At 39.0% G+C, this 16,829-nt stretch overlaps 1 protein-coding gene across 1 annotated transcript; it reads right to left on the reverse strand.

Moving 5' to 3' along the window:
* Nucleotides 1–1,859: 1,859 nt before the first annotated feature.
* On the reverse strand, nt 1,860–6,329 carry LOC118830637 (neurofilament medium polypeptide-like). The gene is made up of 2 exons (XM_036737539.1): nt 5,832–6,329; nt 1,860–3,844 (listed from the first exon to the last, which is right to left on the reverse strand). The coding sequence occupies exon 2, from the start codon at nt 3,180–3,182 to the stop codon at nt 1,980–1,982; it is 1,203 nt and encodes a 400-aa protein (XP_036593434.1). The 5' UTR covers nt 3,183–3,844; nt 5,832–6,329; the 3' UTR covers nt 1,860–1,979.
* Nucleotides 6,330–16,829: the final 10,500 nt, after the last annotated feature.

Genomic DNA, 16,829 nt, shown 5'->3' on the forward strand with positions numbered 1-16,829 from the left:
CTGGGTTTGTCTTAGTGGGTAGACTTCTTAGGGTTTCCTAATGTCTGAAGTTATTTTAAATGGAATATCTCTAAGTCTTCCTGCTGGGTTTTGTTGGTAACATATAAAAATGCTGATGCTTAATGTGGGTTTATTTTATTAGTCATGGAGACTTTGATTTGAAGCAGGTCTCAGATTCTTATGAGTTACGTATCCCTGGGTAAGTCAACTAGCCTCTTTCAGCCTGTTTCTATATCTCTAAAATGGAGAGAGGTAGCTAGGTGGCACAATGAAGCCTCCTCTTCCTGAATTCAAATCTGACCTCAACACTTACTAGCTGTGTGACCTTGGGCAAGTCACTTAACCTTATCTGCCTTAGTTCCTCATCTGTAAAATGAGCTGGAGAAGGAAATGGCAAGGCATTCCTTGCCAAGAACACTCCAAATGGGGCAACAAAGAGTTGAACACAACTGACATGCCTGAACAACAATAAAATAGCTACAATAATAACTCAGATAATAATAATATAAAAATAATCCTCATGAGGTTCTTGTGAAGATCAAATGAAGTTCTCTATGGACTGCACTTTTCAAAGCCTTAAAGCACAGTGTAAATATTATCATCATCATCTTCCTTATCTTCATTATGTGCTTTGTTTCATGACATTTCTAAATTTTTTATCTGAGCTTTTCTTCGCTTTGACAATTCTAAATTTTGGTAAATTTTTACTTTCTGTGAGTGTTTGGCCATTTTTCTCCTGTTGGTATTTTTTATTGCTTTTTCATTTGAAGGGAATACTATGAGTTTGACTTCTTTGGAACCTCTTGCTTCGTCTCTTCTTTAAGGAGTTTTAATATATAGTTGTGTATAATAAAATTAGTGACAAACTCCATGAAAGTGATGCTAGAAGACTTAGAAATTATTTGAAATTCTTATGGAATACGTGTTGCCCTATTTCCAGACATTTTAAGGGCACCTATAATTTTTCCCAGAGGACAGAATGAAGAGTAATGAAGCTGTAGCATGGCAGATGGCAGCATTTTAAAAGGAAAACCACAGTGATTAGACATAGCTCAAAGTGACACATATTACTCTTGGAGGTATTGGTTTCCCTTCCATTAAAGATTCCTAAATGGAGGCTGTACAATCATTTGGGGAGGGGTATCACCCTGATCCCATAAAGCATTTATCCCATGAGGCCATAGGCCTACCTTAAACTGCTATCAATGGATTTTCTGAAATTGCTCCCAGAGCTTTAGAAAACAAAAATCTCCTTACTCTACATGAAAAACTTAATTTTTCTTTTTCAAAACCCAAAATGGTGTTCCCCAGGTTGATCACTCACTTTATTGACCAAACCTAGTCTCACTAATGAATTTTGGATGTTTCTAAAAATCAATACACTTCCCCTTCAAAAAAAGGATGAAGGTTTGCCATGATTGAGGAAATTCAGTAGAATAGCTTTGAAGAAAACTCCAAAAGATGAAATCCCCCATTTTAAAGTAATGGTAATATCACTAAAAGATGGCCTCCAAAGAAGACTTCTTTAAATAAGGTAATACAACGTGATTTTGATGTGTGACTGTAAAATAATCAAATCGGTTTCTACAAACAGCAAAGGAAACAAGTTTCATTACTTCATAGTGCCTTTTAAGGTTCTGTTTACAAAAATATTCAGCTTCATTTCCTATAGTTATACCTCTTATATAATGGGTTTTTTGGGGGAGGGAGGGAGCAGCTTTCAAATGTTTTATTTACTCTTTTGGATAAATAAATATTTCCACTATGGAAAAGAACCTTATGAGCATAGTAACACGTTCCTGACTGTGGAATAAGGTCTGCTTGAGGACATCTTCAAAAGGGTAAAACAATCTGGACACCGGAATTCGATTCTTTATATGTAAAGTCCCTTGTAAAAAAAAAGAGAAGAAAAAAGAAAATAAAAGGAAAAAAAAAATCAAGAATGGAATGCAAGACCCGCAAGATGATTTATTGCTGCTCTATTGCTGTTCTTCGGCTTCCTCCTGGATCCCTTCCTTCTCTTCCATTTCTGGGGGCTCGGGCTCCTCCTGGGCAGCTTCCATTTCCGGGCTCTTAGGCTCCTCCTGGGTGGCTTCCATTTCCGGGCTCTGGGGTTCCATTTCTGGGCTCTGGGGTTCCTCCTGGGTGGCTTCCATTTCTGGGCTCTCGGGCTCCTCCTGGGCGGCTTCCATTTCCTGGCTCTCGGGCTCCTCCTGGGTGGCTTCCATTTCCGGGCTCTGGGGCTCCTCCTGGGTGGCTTCCATTTCCGGGCTCTGGGGTTCCTCCTGGGTGGCTTCCATTTCTGGGCTCTCGGGTTCCATTTCTGGGCTCTGGGGTTCCTCTTGGGTGGCTTCCATTTCTGGGCTCTCGGGCTCCTCCTGGTTGGCATCCATTTCAGGACGCTCGTGCTCCCCCTTCGTGCCTTCCATTTCCGGGCTCTCAGGCTCCCCCTGAGTGGCTTCCACTTCCTGCCCCTCGGACTCCTCTTGGGTGGCTTCTTCCATAAAATGCTCTTCTGGCTCTTGGGATACTTCGTGGCTTTTGAGTTCCCCTTGGCTGTCTTCTTTCACCGAAAGTTCTTCTGGCTTTGGGGATACATTGTCGTGGCTCTCAGGCTCTCGTTGGCCGTCTTGTTCCACTGAGAGTTCGTCTGGCTTTTGGGATACTTCACCAGTGCTTTCCTCTTTGCCTAGTGATGCTCTCTTTTCTCTTTCTCTTAACTCATTAATACACTGTTCAAATTTTCTTTTAAACTCCTGGGCAATGTCTGCATTTACGTATCGAATCGCCAACAGTTCGCTCTTAGGAGTTTCATCAGCAAAGTCAGCCTGTGTGTGCCAGACCCAGGCCCTCTTACTCCATGCACTATGCTTAAGCGCCGTCGATGGTGTTATATGATGATTCGCACAGATCTTCAGAATTTTGTCCCTCCTCATGAGGAGGCGAATGGTCCCTTTTACTGTGTGTTTCAGCAGCTTCACGTGGCCAATGCCTCGCTCTTTCCATTTTGGAAGACCATTCTCATAGGAGAATCGAAAAAGCTTTGCACGCATGTTAATGAGCTCTTCTTCATCTTCTTCAAGAGTTTTCCTCTTCTGCCCAAGAAGAGAAACCATGCGCTGGGATTGTAGGTCATCAGTGGAGGAGCCTTGCTTCTTCAGAGTTTCCTCTGCAGCCTCCATAGGAGCAGGGTGATGCTGCGGGCAGCGGCTGGTCTTGACTGCTCCGGGCTGCAGCGGCTGCGGCGCTCCCCTCGGTCCTGTCCTATCAGGTCCCTGCGGCGTCTGGCTGGGGTGTCTCCTTGTCCTGCGCTTATCTCAGTTCAGCCCCGCCCTTTTTTGGTCTTGATTTCTTGCTTTCTGCAATATCCAGTCTAATAATTGTTGCCACCTCACCCCCACCTCTATTTGTTGGTTTGTTTTTATTCTCTGTGGCTATTTCTAAACGGCTGGGTTCCATCATTTGCTTGAGTCTGAGATTCCATAATCGTATTCCATTCTTGCTTTATTTCATGTCATTATTTTTGCAAACTCCATTTTCTTTTGAATTCCTTCAATGTGTATCTTTCATTTTACTTTATCTTGATTAACTGTTTCTAGCTTTCTTTTTGGTGGTACTCCTCGCAGGCCATCTCCCCCTCTCCCTCCTTTTTTCTTGGTGCAATTTCTACTTCTCTTTTGAGAAAAATAATGAAGATATCCTGAAGAGTTTCTTTATAGAACTTTGCCACTTAAGCAATGGATATTGAAAGCCAGATTATGGAAAACACCTTTTACTAATACCCATTTTCTCATCTTGGTAGCATGACTTATATTCATGTGCTATGTATACACATCTTTGATTACTAGAAAGAACATTGAACTAGAATCAGAAGAAGGGGTCCAAATCCCAAATCTTTCACATATTAGGTGTGTGACTTTTGGCAAATCAGTTAACAACTTCTCTATGCTCAGTGCAAAACAACCAAATCTTGTCAGGAAAATTGGTATATAAAGTTCTGTCTACACCACAGTGGTGTTTTGAAAATCAAATGAAAAATCTGAAGACTCAACAGCCCTAGTACTATTATCTAAGAGAACGGCTTATTGAGAGTCTTGCAAACTTTAAAATGAGATAGAGATAGAAATGTATACATATGCACATGTATGTATCACTATTATATAATTTATATTATATGCTGTTATCTTCTGCCACTACTCTAAATGACAATTAAAACACTGCATAGTAGAGGCAAGTAGTTTAGTGTAGATTTTGCATTTAGAATCAAAAGCTGGATTTTAATTCTTGCTCTGTTCACTACTTGCTATGCACCCTGGTCGAGTCATTTATACTCCTTTGGGACCTTCCTTTTCAATAAAAAAAAAAGAAATTGGATTTTCTCTATCTAAAGTAACTTCAAAACCTAAATTTATAGTTCTTTTAGAGTATTGTGCAAGATTATGTTATATATATACGTGTGTGTGTATATTTACATTATATATAGATCTATAGATTTTGTTAGCATTTGGGAGAGCTTATTTGTCTTTAAGTCATATAGTCAGCTTTTGTTTGGAAGACAGTAATATTTGAGTGGGATCTTTAAGCACATTCCAAGTAAAGGCATAGAAATCAAATCAGTAAATAAAATTCTAGAGCTTCAGAGTTGGAAACACCACCAGCATCCTACTATCTCCTGTGTTCCTTACTGCCCACACACGCCTCCAACCACTGAGCACTGACTATATATGGAAGATGCAGCGGAGAGTATAACCTTATATGGTTGTTTATTTTTTTCCTGTATATTTTTTGTCTACCCAATTAAATTATAAACCTCTTGAAGCTGAAAATACTCACTAAATATTATTCAGGCATTAATTATGCTTATGCAAGAGATATCACAAGACAGAGCATAAGTGTGAGTGATACAAACGAATACAGAGAAAGGGACTTTGTCGGTACTTTCAGAAGGAAGTTCTGTGCTGGAGCTGGAACTGAAGCCAGACTTTTATGAACAGGTAGAATGTAGAGAGGTGAAGCCAGACTTTTATGAACAGGTAGAATGTAGAGAGGAACAGGGAGTAGAAAGGGGAACAACTTTCCAGATGAAGGGAGAACTGTGAATGAAGGTATGAAATAATGGGAATGAGAATATAGTGTTCCTGGAATAAATGAATATGAGGAATACTAGGAAGAAGAGTGTTGGGTATTGCTGGGGAATTTTTCAATTGGTAAGACCAGAGCTTGAGGCTTGATGCTTGATGCTGATGCCTCTGGTAAGCTACTGTTCCCTTTATTTAAAGCCAGCAGTAGTTGTTTGTTTCCAAAGTCACTACCTTGAATTCGTGATGTGTAGATCCTGGGTAGGGGCTGTTTTTTTAATCTATTAGGAATGACACAGTGAGAATAGCATACAACAAAGATAGGTCTGTGCAGTAAAGTCCAGTCACTTGGACAGTCAGAATCCTACTCAGAGTCAATAAAACATTCATTAAGTACCTACAATGTGCCAGGCATTGTGCTAGCTCTTGAAAGACATAGTAAAGTCAGAAGGAGCGGGCAAGATGATGAGCTCTCAGTTTTGGACATGTTCAATTTGAGATGTCCATGTTCAATGTGAGATCCCCATGTAGGGTAATTTTAGGCAGAGATATTCAAGGACTAGATCTGTAGATTTACAAGTCATTTGTATATAGGTATAGGTAGTTAATATTACCAAGGGGAAGAAAGTATAGAAAACTCACAAGATTTCTTTTAAGGCCTTAATTTTCGTATTTTACAATCAAGCATAAATAGTATATGCTAAATGTTCTCCATATTCTTCCCAAAATACTATCCCTCCTATGAGGTCTTACCTTTTTAGTGTCTGTCCTAATCAGATGCATCCTGAATTTCCTTTCAGTCTATAGATAGAATCACAGAATCTCAGAGTTGGGAGGGATCTCAGAAATCACATGAAGTTCCACCTATACCTGAAGCAGTGGTTGGATTGACAGCCCTTTTAAAGTATCAACACTGCCCTTTTTCTCCATGAAGTTTCAGTCTCAGAAGAGTTAATTTACATGCTAGAAATGACCTCTATGAATTATTAAACCATTGTTTGGTTCTATTTTTAAGGCAGCCTTAATTCACAACCTTGCATGCTCTTCAAAACCTGTAAATGACGCCCTTTTTTCTATTCATTTTCTATTGTTTTTCCTTCCCTTCCATCTATATCCTCCTTATAGTTTTGCCACTGGTCCAAATATTTTGGCTTTTCCTTCTGGAAAAGAAAAATCCTTTTCCTCTCTGCCCATTAAAACGAAGTGGATACTATCAAATGTTGTTTTCCTGATGAATGCCATTTTGACTTTGGTCTCTAAGACTAGGACTACAACTGTCACAATGAAGGCCCACAAATGTAACGTCACAAAGAGGCTTTTGTAGTTAAGACTGGGTGGGGCATCAGGCAAGAGTGTAAATAGCCAAACTATAGTCAAGTCATTTTAGCTAGGTAGTCAGGGCAGAGCTGGTTTGTAGGTCTAGGGAATCAAATGAAGACTTGGGGCTTGTGTTTCCCTTCATGTTTGGCTTATTGGTGCTTTGAGTCCACCAGCTATAGCCTCCAGTTGATTGGGAAGGTGGGAAGTAGGCTTTGATTTTTTAAAAGGTATATTCAGGTGGTGGTGGTGGTGCTGCTGCTGCTGTTCCCAGTGGTGGTAGGTGTGTTTTTTGGGTATGTCGCTGACCCACTGCTGCAAAAGCTGCTGCTGCTGCTGCTACTGGTGGTGTGTTTGTTGTGTATGGCTATGACCCCCTGCTGCAAAAGCTACTGCTGGTGCTGGTGCTGGGTATGATTGTTGGGTATGACCCTGGCCCGCTGCTGCAAAAGCTGCTGCTGCTACTGGTGGTGTATTTGTTGTGAATGGATATGATCCCCTGCTGCAAAAGCTACTGCTGGTGCTGGTGCTGGGTATGATTGTTGGGTATGACCCTGGCCCCCTGTTGCAAAAGCTACTGCTGCTGCTGGCGCTACTGGTGCTGTGTTTGTTGGGTTTGACCTTGACCCCCTGCTACAAAAGCTGCTGCTGCTGCTGGTATGTTTGTTGGCTATGACCCTGGCACCCTGCTGCAAAAGCTGGTGGTGGTGATCTGTTTATCTCTTGCTGCCAAATGTTGATAGAGGGCTCGGCTATCTTCCTCTTTTCTCCCCCTTCTTCATAATCTTACCTAGTTCTTCCTTTTCTCCTTACTTTCTCTACCCTCTAATTCATTTTAAATGTTTTAAATTCCAACAGATTCCAGTTTTTATAACTTTGTAACTTTGGATCTTTCAACTTTCTCCAGTCATCCTTTCTTCTTTGTCTCTTTTGTTCCTTTTATTCTTCCATATTCTACTTTCTCTCCTTAAATTTTCTTCTCTTATTGTTTCTATTGCCATCAATATTGTCAATAACACCTTTCCTTCAGTGTCTCTTCCTATTCATTTCTTATCTACTATTTTTAAAACTTTCTTCTGTTTTGACTGCTTGAAAGTTGGTTTTAAGGGAGAGTATAGACTGATTTCTGTAAAAAATGATTCCTTTCTTTTGGGATTTTGAATTGCTTTAGAGATACCCCAGGGCCTTGTTTTTTCTTCCTCAGTTTCACCAGTGCTCTGTAATAGATATGAAGTGATGGCTTCATAACTTCAACTTTTCTGTTTCCATAGTCTTCCCTTTTCTCTCTGTTTTTAAAGATCACTGTTCTATCATATCGTTTACTTTCTCCATTTTCAGTCCAAAAGTTTCTACCAGCACTCATCATTCATGTTTCTATCTGATCCTACAGCCTTTCACCACCCTTAACCAACTTTCTGTAGTTTTTACTTTCTCCATTCTTCTCAGTTCAAAAGTTTTCAGTATAACCATTGTGCATGTTTCTTTCTAACCTCTCCCTTTTCACCACCTGTGAACCCTAAGTCCAGTTCACATCATCCCTTACATCACCCCAACCTCAAGCGCTATCCACATCACATCATCTTTTGCTCCTTTCCCCTCTTGCTCAGCCTATGTTTTTCTATGCTTTATAACTAATTATCGTATTTCAGTGTGTTACCAGCTAACAACTTGTCTGTATTGTGTGGTGTTGAGGCAATCCTAGGTTCTTGAAGGAAGACTACATCATCATGGTATATGAAAGTTCCCCATCCTCCCCACCCCCAATTTCTGGAAAGCTGTAATTTGAGAGATTGGAAAGTTCTTTTCGCCAGTGTTGAATGAAGATGGTTCTTGTTTGAAGATCTGCTAGCAGAAGAAAGCTGAGGAAGATCTTTCAGGTTTCCACAGTGATAATCTGCTTTTTGGCCATAGCTGACCCATGCATGAAGCAAAGAAATACAAGGAAAAAATTATGAACAATGAAGCAAGGAACAAAAAAATTCAGAAAAAATGAAGCAAAATAAAAATGAAACAAGGAGTATAAGAAATTATGTAAAAGTTACTAGAAGAATGCTAAACCTATAAAAATCTTCAAAACTTTAAAAATAAAATGCAAAAGAATTATTGCTCCATCTGTGCTTATTAACAAGTAAGAATAGTTAATAAGTTATAGTATTTCAGGTTTTACAGAAATTTGTTAAAGTGCATTTAGGTTTTTAAGATGAAGTCTGAAATAAGGACACATTGGTATGGTGGATCTCGATCTCTATGAATCCCTAACCTCAGAGTTAGAGAGAGACAGAGAAGTCTGGTTGTTAAAACAACAACAGCAACAAAGCTGTTGCTGACAGATATTAAGGGAGACTCTTGGGACACTTGGCAGGGTTCGGGGGCTGGGAGAGAAAAGTGAAAGGTGGTGTATGTTATGTCATTTTTTTGAACATTAATTACAAAATTGTTTTTTCCATTTGAAGTCAATAATATTTTGAGAACTCACATCACAACCAAGTAGTGCAAAATGCTTAGGCAATCGGTAGGTGGGAGTGGGGAGGGGAGAAAGGAGGAGAAAAGGAGAAAATGCAAACTTAACCTCTTTAAGGGGGAGAAGTTTCGTACATATGATATACAGGGACTGCATACCAAGAGACACACAAACCAAAAGAATAGTGCATAATGTTGGGAAATCAACAGATTGAAATTCTACCATTATAACACCATGTGATGCCATCATATATATATATGCTAGACTTGGGGATCTCTACCCAAACTTTTCTAGTTTCCTAGATGTTGTTTTGACAACTTTCCATTATTATAATGTGATCTCTTGTTTTTTTGTGCTTCAGTGGGAGCCACCACATGCTTTTTCTTATTTCTGGATTTCTTGATCTTTAAGATATCTTCTTTTCCCCCTAATCTCTGCCGCCTAGCCCCACCCACAACCATTCCAGGTTATTTTTTTTTTTGTGTGCACTCACGGTTAAGATATAAAAAGACATTAAGGCCCAGAATCAAGAGATGGAGCCCCTCCGTTGATTGGTATGAACCAATCTAAGAATCATCTTACATCTCATCTCTTTCCTATGACTTTTATATACCAGAAAGAGGTCCCAAACAAGAAGGCAGTTTGTGGTGAGGGGTTTTAATATGGTAATGAAGAATGAAATGAGAGAATGTTGTTATTATAACAGCAATATTGTTTTAAGAACAAATTTGAGTCGAATAAGTTATTGTGACTACTATAAATACCCAAATTAACTACAAAGGACATATGAAGAAAGATGTTATCTGAATCCACAGAAAGAACTGATAAAAATATGTATAGAATGATTTTACATACATACATACATACACACACACACACACACACATATATATATATATATATATATATATATAGACACACACATGCATATTTGTGTCTAATGGCAGCCTTGTCTAGGGAATGTGGGAAGGGGAGGGAAGAAAAATAAAGAAATGTATATGATAATTTTATTATATATATTTAAAAGGATAGCAAGTTCTAACATAGATTTGCAATTTTATGTGCAATCATCTTTTTTGTTATACTATATGTTATAGAAATGTTTGTTATTCCATAAATTAAGGATAAAATAAAATAACATTTTTAAAAACAAAAAAGTTAAAATATTTTAAAATAATTGGGAAATATTTAATGAAATAACACATTTTTTAAAAAGAGAAAAATTTTTAAAAATGTTATCATACTCAGAGATTAAGAAGAATATGGCTAGCTAGGCTTTGTGATCTTTCTTATTTCCTTTTTTGTGTTTTGTCCTGGTCATTCCTAGAGATCCAGGATTCACAACTTTTAAGTATTGTGACTTTGTTGTTGATTCTTCAGTTTTCACTGCATCATCTCAACAACTTTCACATCTCTGCTTTTTTTTCCCTCTATAGTGTACAATCACATTCCATCACATTCATTTGTCTTGGTGAGCCCTAGTCAACTTAGAACCATGACTTTCTTTTCTTTTTTTTCTTTTAGTTTTTTTTAAATTTATTTTTAGTTTTCAACATTCATTTCCACAAGATTTTGAGTTACAAATTTTCTCTCCATCACTACCCTCCCTCCACTCCAGGATGGCCTGTATTCTGATTGCCCCTTTCCCCAGTCAGCCCTCCCTTTTATCACCCCACTCTCCCCCATCCCCTTTCCCCTTACTTTCTTGTAGGGCAAGATATATTTCTATACCCCATTGCCTGTATATCTTATTTCCCAGTTGCATGTAAAAACAATTTTTAACATTTGTTTTTAGAACTTTGAGTTCCAAATTCTCTCCCTTCTTCCCTCCCCACCCACCCTCCTTGAGAAGGAAAGCAATTCAATACAGGTAATACATGTGTCATTGTGCAAAACACTTCTATAATAGTCATGCCGTGAAAGACTGTATTTCCCTCCATCATACCTTGTTCCCTTTTATTCGATTTTCTCCTTTGACCCTGTCCCTTTTCAAAAGTTTTTGCTTTTGGTTACCTCCTCCCCCAATCTGCCCTCCCTTCTCTCATCCCTACCCCTTGTCCCCTCCCCGCCTACTTTCTTGTAGGTTAAGATGCCCAATTGAGTGTGTATGTTATTCCTTCCTTAAGCCAAATTCGATGAGAGTAAGGTTCACTCATTCCCTTTCACCTACCCCCTCTTTCCTTCCATTATAACAGCTTTTTCTTGCTACTTTTATGTGAGATGATTTACCTCATTCTATCTCTCTCTTTCTCCTTCCCTCAATGTATTCCTCTCTCACTCCTTAATTTTATTTTTTAGATATCATCCCTTCATATTCAACTCATCCTGTGCCCTCTGTCTATACATACGTATATTCCCTTCAACTACCCTAATACTGAGAAAGGTCTCAGTCTTGCAAACTTTAAAATGAAAACAGCTCAACTTTAGTAAGTCCCTTATGATTTCTCTTTCCTGCTTACCTTTTCATGCTTCTCTTGTTTCTTGTATTTGAAAGTCAAATTTTCTATTCAGCTCTGATCTTTTCATCAAGATTGCTTGAAAGTCCTCTATTTCATTGAAAATCCATATTTTGCCCTGAAGTATTATAGTCAGTTTTGCTGGGTAGGTGATTCTTGGTTTTAATCCTAGTTCCTTTGACCTCTGGAATGTCGTACTCCAAGTCCTTCAGTCGCTTAATGTAAAAGCTGCTAGATCTTGTGTTATCCTGATTATGTTTCCACAATAGTCAAACTATTTCTTTCTGGCTGCTTGCAATATTTTCTCCTTGACCTGGGAACTCTGGAATTTGGCTGTTCCCCAGGCATATCAGAACAGGTGCCTAACATGTTTATTGATTATTGATGGATTGGAAATTCTTTCCCTCTTCACCTCCATCTCGACACCTGTAGCTCCCCTTTAGTCAGTGTAAGTATCTTAGCCATCAAAGGCCTTTCCTGATTCCATTAGTTGTTAGCATTCCCTCACAAAGTCACTTCTGTATTTATTTTTTATATCTGTATTTGGTATTCTGTGACTATATATCCCTCTAGTAGAATGTAAGCTCCTTCAAGGCAGGAACTATCAGACTTTTTTATTTGTATTCCCAGCTTCTAGACAAATATCTAGCATATAGGAGGCTTAATAAATACTTATTGGTTGATTAATTATTGACTAATTAATGTATATCCCTAGCTACTGACTTCTTTGGAGAGAAGTCCATATGATCTTATATAAGTTCCCTGAGTCTCTGTATGAGTTGACAGTTCTGTGTTTGTTTCCTGGATATAGGATAGAAGAGAAAGAAGCTGAACTAGAATAAGCTGAGTCAGATTCAACTTAACTGTAACTGATCCTGCCAGCTGAGCTCACTCTTCCTCATTCCTGGTGAAGGATGTCTTACTTCAAACACAGGAACATGAATTAATGATTACTGAAACAGAAATACCAAATAGATGCTTAAGGCTTGTGTATTTTACAATCATCTCTAAAATATTATTTTAGCTTATATTTAACCTGTATCTCTCCCTTTTTAAAGTCATGTAAAACTTATTTCCACCAATATAAAATATTGGAGAAATTGATATGCCTGAAAATTGATCTTCATGTAATGAAATGTCATGAGTCTGTCTCAGACTTATAAAAGGTATCAGAAAAGTAAAAATCAGGTCTAAGAATCTTGTTGTACCCTATCTATTTTCGCATTTTAGGATGTGTATTTAACCTTTGAGGTTGTTTTAGTTTGATCTTTTTCTTTTTCTTTCTTTAATTTATTTAATATATTTAGTTTTCAGCATTGATTTTCACAAGAGTTTGAATTACAAATTTTCTCCCCATTTCTACCCTCCCCCCACTCCAAGATGGCGTATATTCTGGTTGCCCTGTTCCCCAGTTATCCCTCCCTTCTGTCAACCCACTCCCCTCCCATCCCACTTTCCCTTCCTTTCTTGTAGGGCAAGATAAATTTCTACTCCTCATTGCCTGTGTATCTTATTTTCTAGTTGCATGCAAAATTTTTTTTTTTGTTTTTGAACATCTGTTTTTAAAACTTTGAGTTCCAAATTCTCTCCCCTCTTCCCTTCCCACCCACCCTCCCTAAGAAGTCAAGCGATCAACATAGGCCACATGTGTATCATTATGTATAACCCTTCCACAATACTCATGTTGTGAAAGACTAACTATATTTTGCTCCTTCCTAACCTATCCCCCTTTATCCAGTTTTCTCCCTTGACCCTGTCCCTTTTCGAAAGTGTTTGTTTTTGATTACCTCCTCCCCCTTCTGCCCTCCCTTCTATCATCCCCCCTTTTTTTATCTTCTTCCTCCTTCTTTCCTGTGGGGTAAGATACCCAGTTGAGTGTGTATGGTATTCCCTCCTCAGGTCAAATCTGATGAGAGCAAGATTCACTCATTCCCCCTCACCTGCTTTCTCTTCTCTTCCTACAGAACTACTTTTTCTTGCCACTTTTATGCAAGATAATTTACCCCATTCTATCTCTCCCTTTCTCCCTCTCTCAATATATTCCTCTCTCATCCCTTAATTTTATTTTATTTCTTTTAGATATCATCCCTTCATCTTCAACTCACCCTGTGCGCTCTCTCTCTCTCTCTCTCTCTCTCTTTTTGTATATATATATATATATATATATACATATATATATACATATACATACATATACACACACATATACATATACACACACACACACACACACACACATATATATATATATATATGTGTATATATATATATATATGCATATTCCCTTCAGCTACTCTAATACTGAGGTCTCATGAATCATACACAGCATCTTTCCATGTAGGAATGTAAACAAAATAGTTCAACTTTAGTAAGTCCCTTGAGATTTCTTTTTTTTGTTCTTTTTCTTGATTACCTTTTCATGCTTCTCTTGATTCTTGTGTTTGAAAGTCAAATTTTCTATTCAGCTCAGGTCTTTTCATTGAGAAAGCTTGAAAGTCCTCTATTTTATTGAAAATCCATATTTTGCCTTGGAGCATGATACTCAGTTTTGCTGGGTAGGTGATTCTTGGTTTTAAACCTAGCTCCATTGACCTCCGGAATATCATATTCCAAGCCCTTCGATCTCTTAATGTAGAAGCTGCTAGATCTTGGGATATTCTGATTGGGTTTCCACAATACTCCAATTGTTTCTTTCTGGCTGCTTGCAGTATTTTCTCCTTGATCTGGGAGCTCTGGAATTTGGCGACAATATTCCTAGGAGATTTCTTTTTGGGATCTATTTGAGGAGGCGATTGGTGGATTCTTTCAATTTCTATTTTGCCCTGTGGCTCTAGAATATCAGGGCAGTTATCCTTGATAATTTCTTGAAAGAGGATATCTAGGTTCTTTTTTTGATCATGGCTTTCAGGTAGTCCAATCATTTTTAAATTATCTCTCCTGGATCTATTTTCTAGGTCAGTGATTTTTCCAATGAGATATTTCACATTGTCTTCCCCTTTTTCATTCCTTTGGTTCTGTTTTATAATATCTTGATTTCTCATAAAGTCACTAGCTTCCGCTTGCTCCAATCCAATTTTTAAAGTAGTATTTTCTTCAGTGGTCTTTTGGACCTCCTTTTCCATTTGGCTAATTCTGCCTTTCAAGGCATTCTTCTCCCCATTGGCTTTTTGGAGCTCTTTTGCCATTTGAGTTAGTCTATTTTCTAAGGTGTTGTTTCCTTCAGTGTATTTTTCAGTATTTTTTTGGGTCTCCTTTAGCAAGTCCTTGACTTGTTTTTCATGGTTTTCTCGCATCCTTCTCATTTCTCTTCCCAATTTTTCCTCTACTTCTCTAACTTGCTTTTCCAAATCCTTTTTGAGCTCTTCCATGGCCTGGGACCAGTTCATGTTTTTCTTGGAGGCTTTTGTTGTAGGCTCTATGACTTTGTTGACTTCTTCTGTCTGTATGTTTTGGTCTTCTTTGTCACCAAAGAAAGATTCCAAAGTCTGAGACTGAATCTGGGTGCATTTTCACTGCCTGGTCATGTTCCCAGCCAACTTACTTGACCCTTGAGTTTTTCAGCAGGGTATGACTGCTTGTAGAGTAAAGAGTTCTATGTTCCAAGCTTGGGTGGATGCGCTACCAGACCAGCATTCCTTCTTCCCCAAGAACCCCCAACCCAGACTGGACTTAGATCTTCAGCAGGCTCTTCACTCCTGCTCTGATCAGCCACTTAATTCCTCCCATCAGGTGAACCTGGGGCCACAAACAATTACAGCTGAAGTTCTGTAGCTGCCCCACCTCCAGTGGCCCCAGGTCGGTGGCTGAACCGCAAACTCCTTCCACTCCCCTCAGCTTTTCCCACTAACCCTCTCTGTTGTCTTTGGTGTTTGTGGGTTGAGAAGTCTGGTAACTGCTGCAGCTCACTGATTCAGGGCGCTAGGGCCTGCGCTGCCCGGCTCCTGGTCTGCTTGGTCCACGCCACCCACACTGGGCTGTGCTCTGCTCCCAGCTCCATGTGGGATAGACCTTACCCTGAGACCATCCAGGCTGTTCTGGGCTGGAGCCCGCTTCCCTCTGCTATTTTGTGGGTTCTGAAGTTCTAGAATTGGTTCAGAGCCATTTTTTATAGGTTTTTGGAGGGACTTGGTGGGGAGCTCACACTAGTCCCTGCTTTCCAGCTGCCGTCTTGGCTCCACCCCCCTTGTTTGATCTTTTTCCACTTCATATTTATGGACCTGAGTCTCTATGCTGCTACTCTGTGTGCACTCTTCTTGGATGCTGCATTTGTTCACCTTCCAACATTTCTGTTGTCTAGGGCAGGTTCCCCACCCCTGGCTAGGGTGTTTGAGAAGCAAATGATGTCTTCAGGCCTGGTTTTCTTTCTAAGGATACTTCCGATACCTCTTAATTGAATGTCCAGCTTTTTAAAATTTTTGGAATAATGCTCTAATCACAGTGTCACTACATTATTTCCCAATGATACTTATAAGGTAAGATTTGTTTCCTTGGGTGTTAGGCTCTCTGGTACATCTTGTTTGTTACCCTAGACTTTGTGGGTGTATAATAGTCATGATCTGGATTTGAGTTTGGAAGGGATAATTAGTTGTTAAACTAATTTTGAGTTCCTGAACTCAAGAGATCCACCAGCCACTATGGCTGCTCCAGAATCTGGCAAGAGTGGAAAATGAGGCCCAGAGAAATGAAATTATGCTATAAGGTATCCAAAGCTTTCTATTTCCTTAATCTTAAAAGGCTTTTGGAATGTTTTCTGTAGATGTGGGGAATGGTTTCCTATCAAAGATCTACAACAGGATTCTCTCAATTATTCAATCAATGCTGTGTACCTGGGGAGGGGAATGGATCTCTAATGGGAGACAAATTTCATAACAAACTGACTTCTGCTGGCAGAACTTTCAGTGATGATGATGATGATGAATGATGATGTGTGTGTGGTGAGGCACCTAAGCTTATGTAGTTTGACTGAAAGAAGACATGATATCACTTAATTTTTTTATTTTATTTTAGAGATTGGTCTCCTTATTTCATTTAGATTGGAAGTGCAAGGGCTATTCTTGGGTCCAGTTCCCTTACTGATCAATGCAGATTTTTTTTTTCCAAATCTGAGCCAGTTTGCCTCTTAGGAAAGCCTGGTATCCTCCGTGTTCCTTCCTCCTCCCCAACATCCTTCTGCCAGAGGCTCACCGTATTGGTCATGCCAGACTTAATTAGCATTGAGAAAAATCCTGTCCTACCCCACCTCTGTGCAGAGCTCTTAGTCCAGAAACTCCTCTAAATCTTGACTGCCTCCCACTCTTAAAAATTGTGCTTATTTGTAGAAACAAGAGAACATTGCATATAGTAACAGCAATATTGTCTTAAGAACTACTTTGAACAATAAGTCATTTTGACTATTATAAACACACAAATTAAAAATAAAGGACATATGAGGAATGACACTGCATGAAGAGAAAGAACTGATAAATAGAAACATGTATAGAATAATTTAGCATATATACCTATTTGTGTCTAACAGTA

Source organism: Trichosurus vulpecula, chromosome 9 (genome assembly GCF_011100635.1).
Source record: "Trichosurus vulpecula isolate mTriVul1 chromosome 9, mTriVul1.pri, whole genome shotgun sequence".
Lineage (NCBI taxonomy): Eukaryota > Metazoa > Chordata > Mammalia > Diprotodontia > Phalangeridae > Trichosurus > Trichosurus vulpecula.

Coding starts and splice junctions, on each gene's coding strand:
- LOC118830637 (XM_036737539.1), bottom strand. CDS start 3,182: ATGGAGGCTGCAGAGGAAACTCTGAAGAAGCAAGGCTCCTCCACTGAT.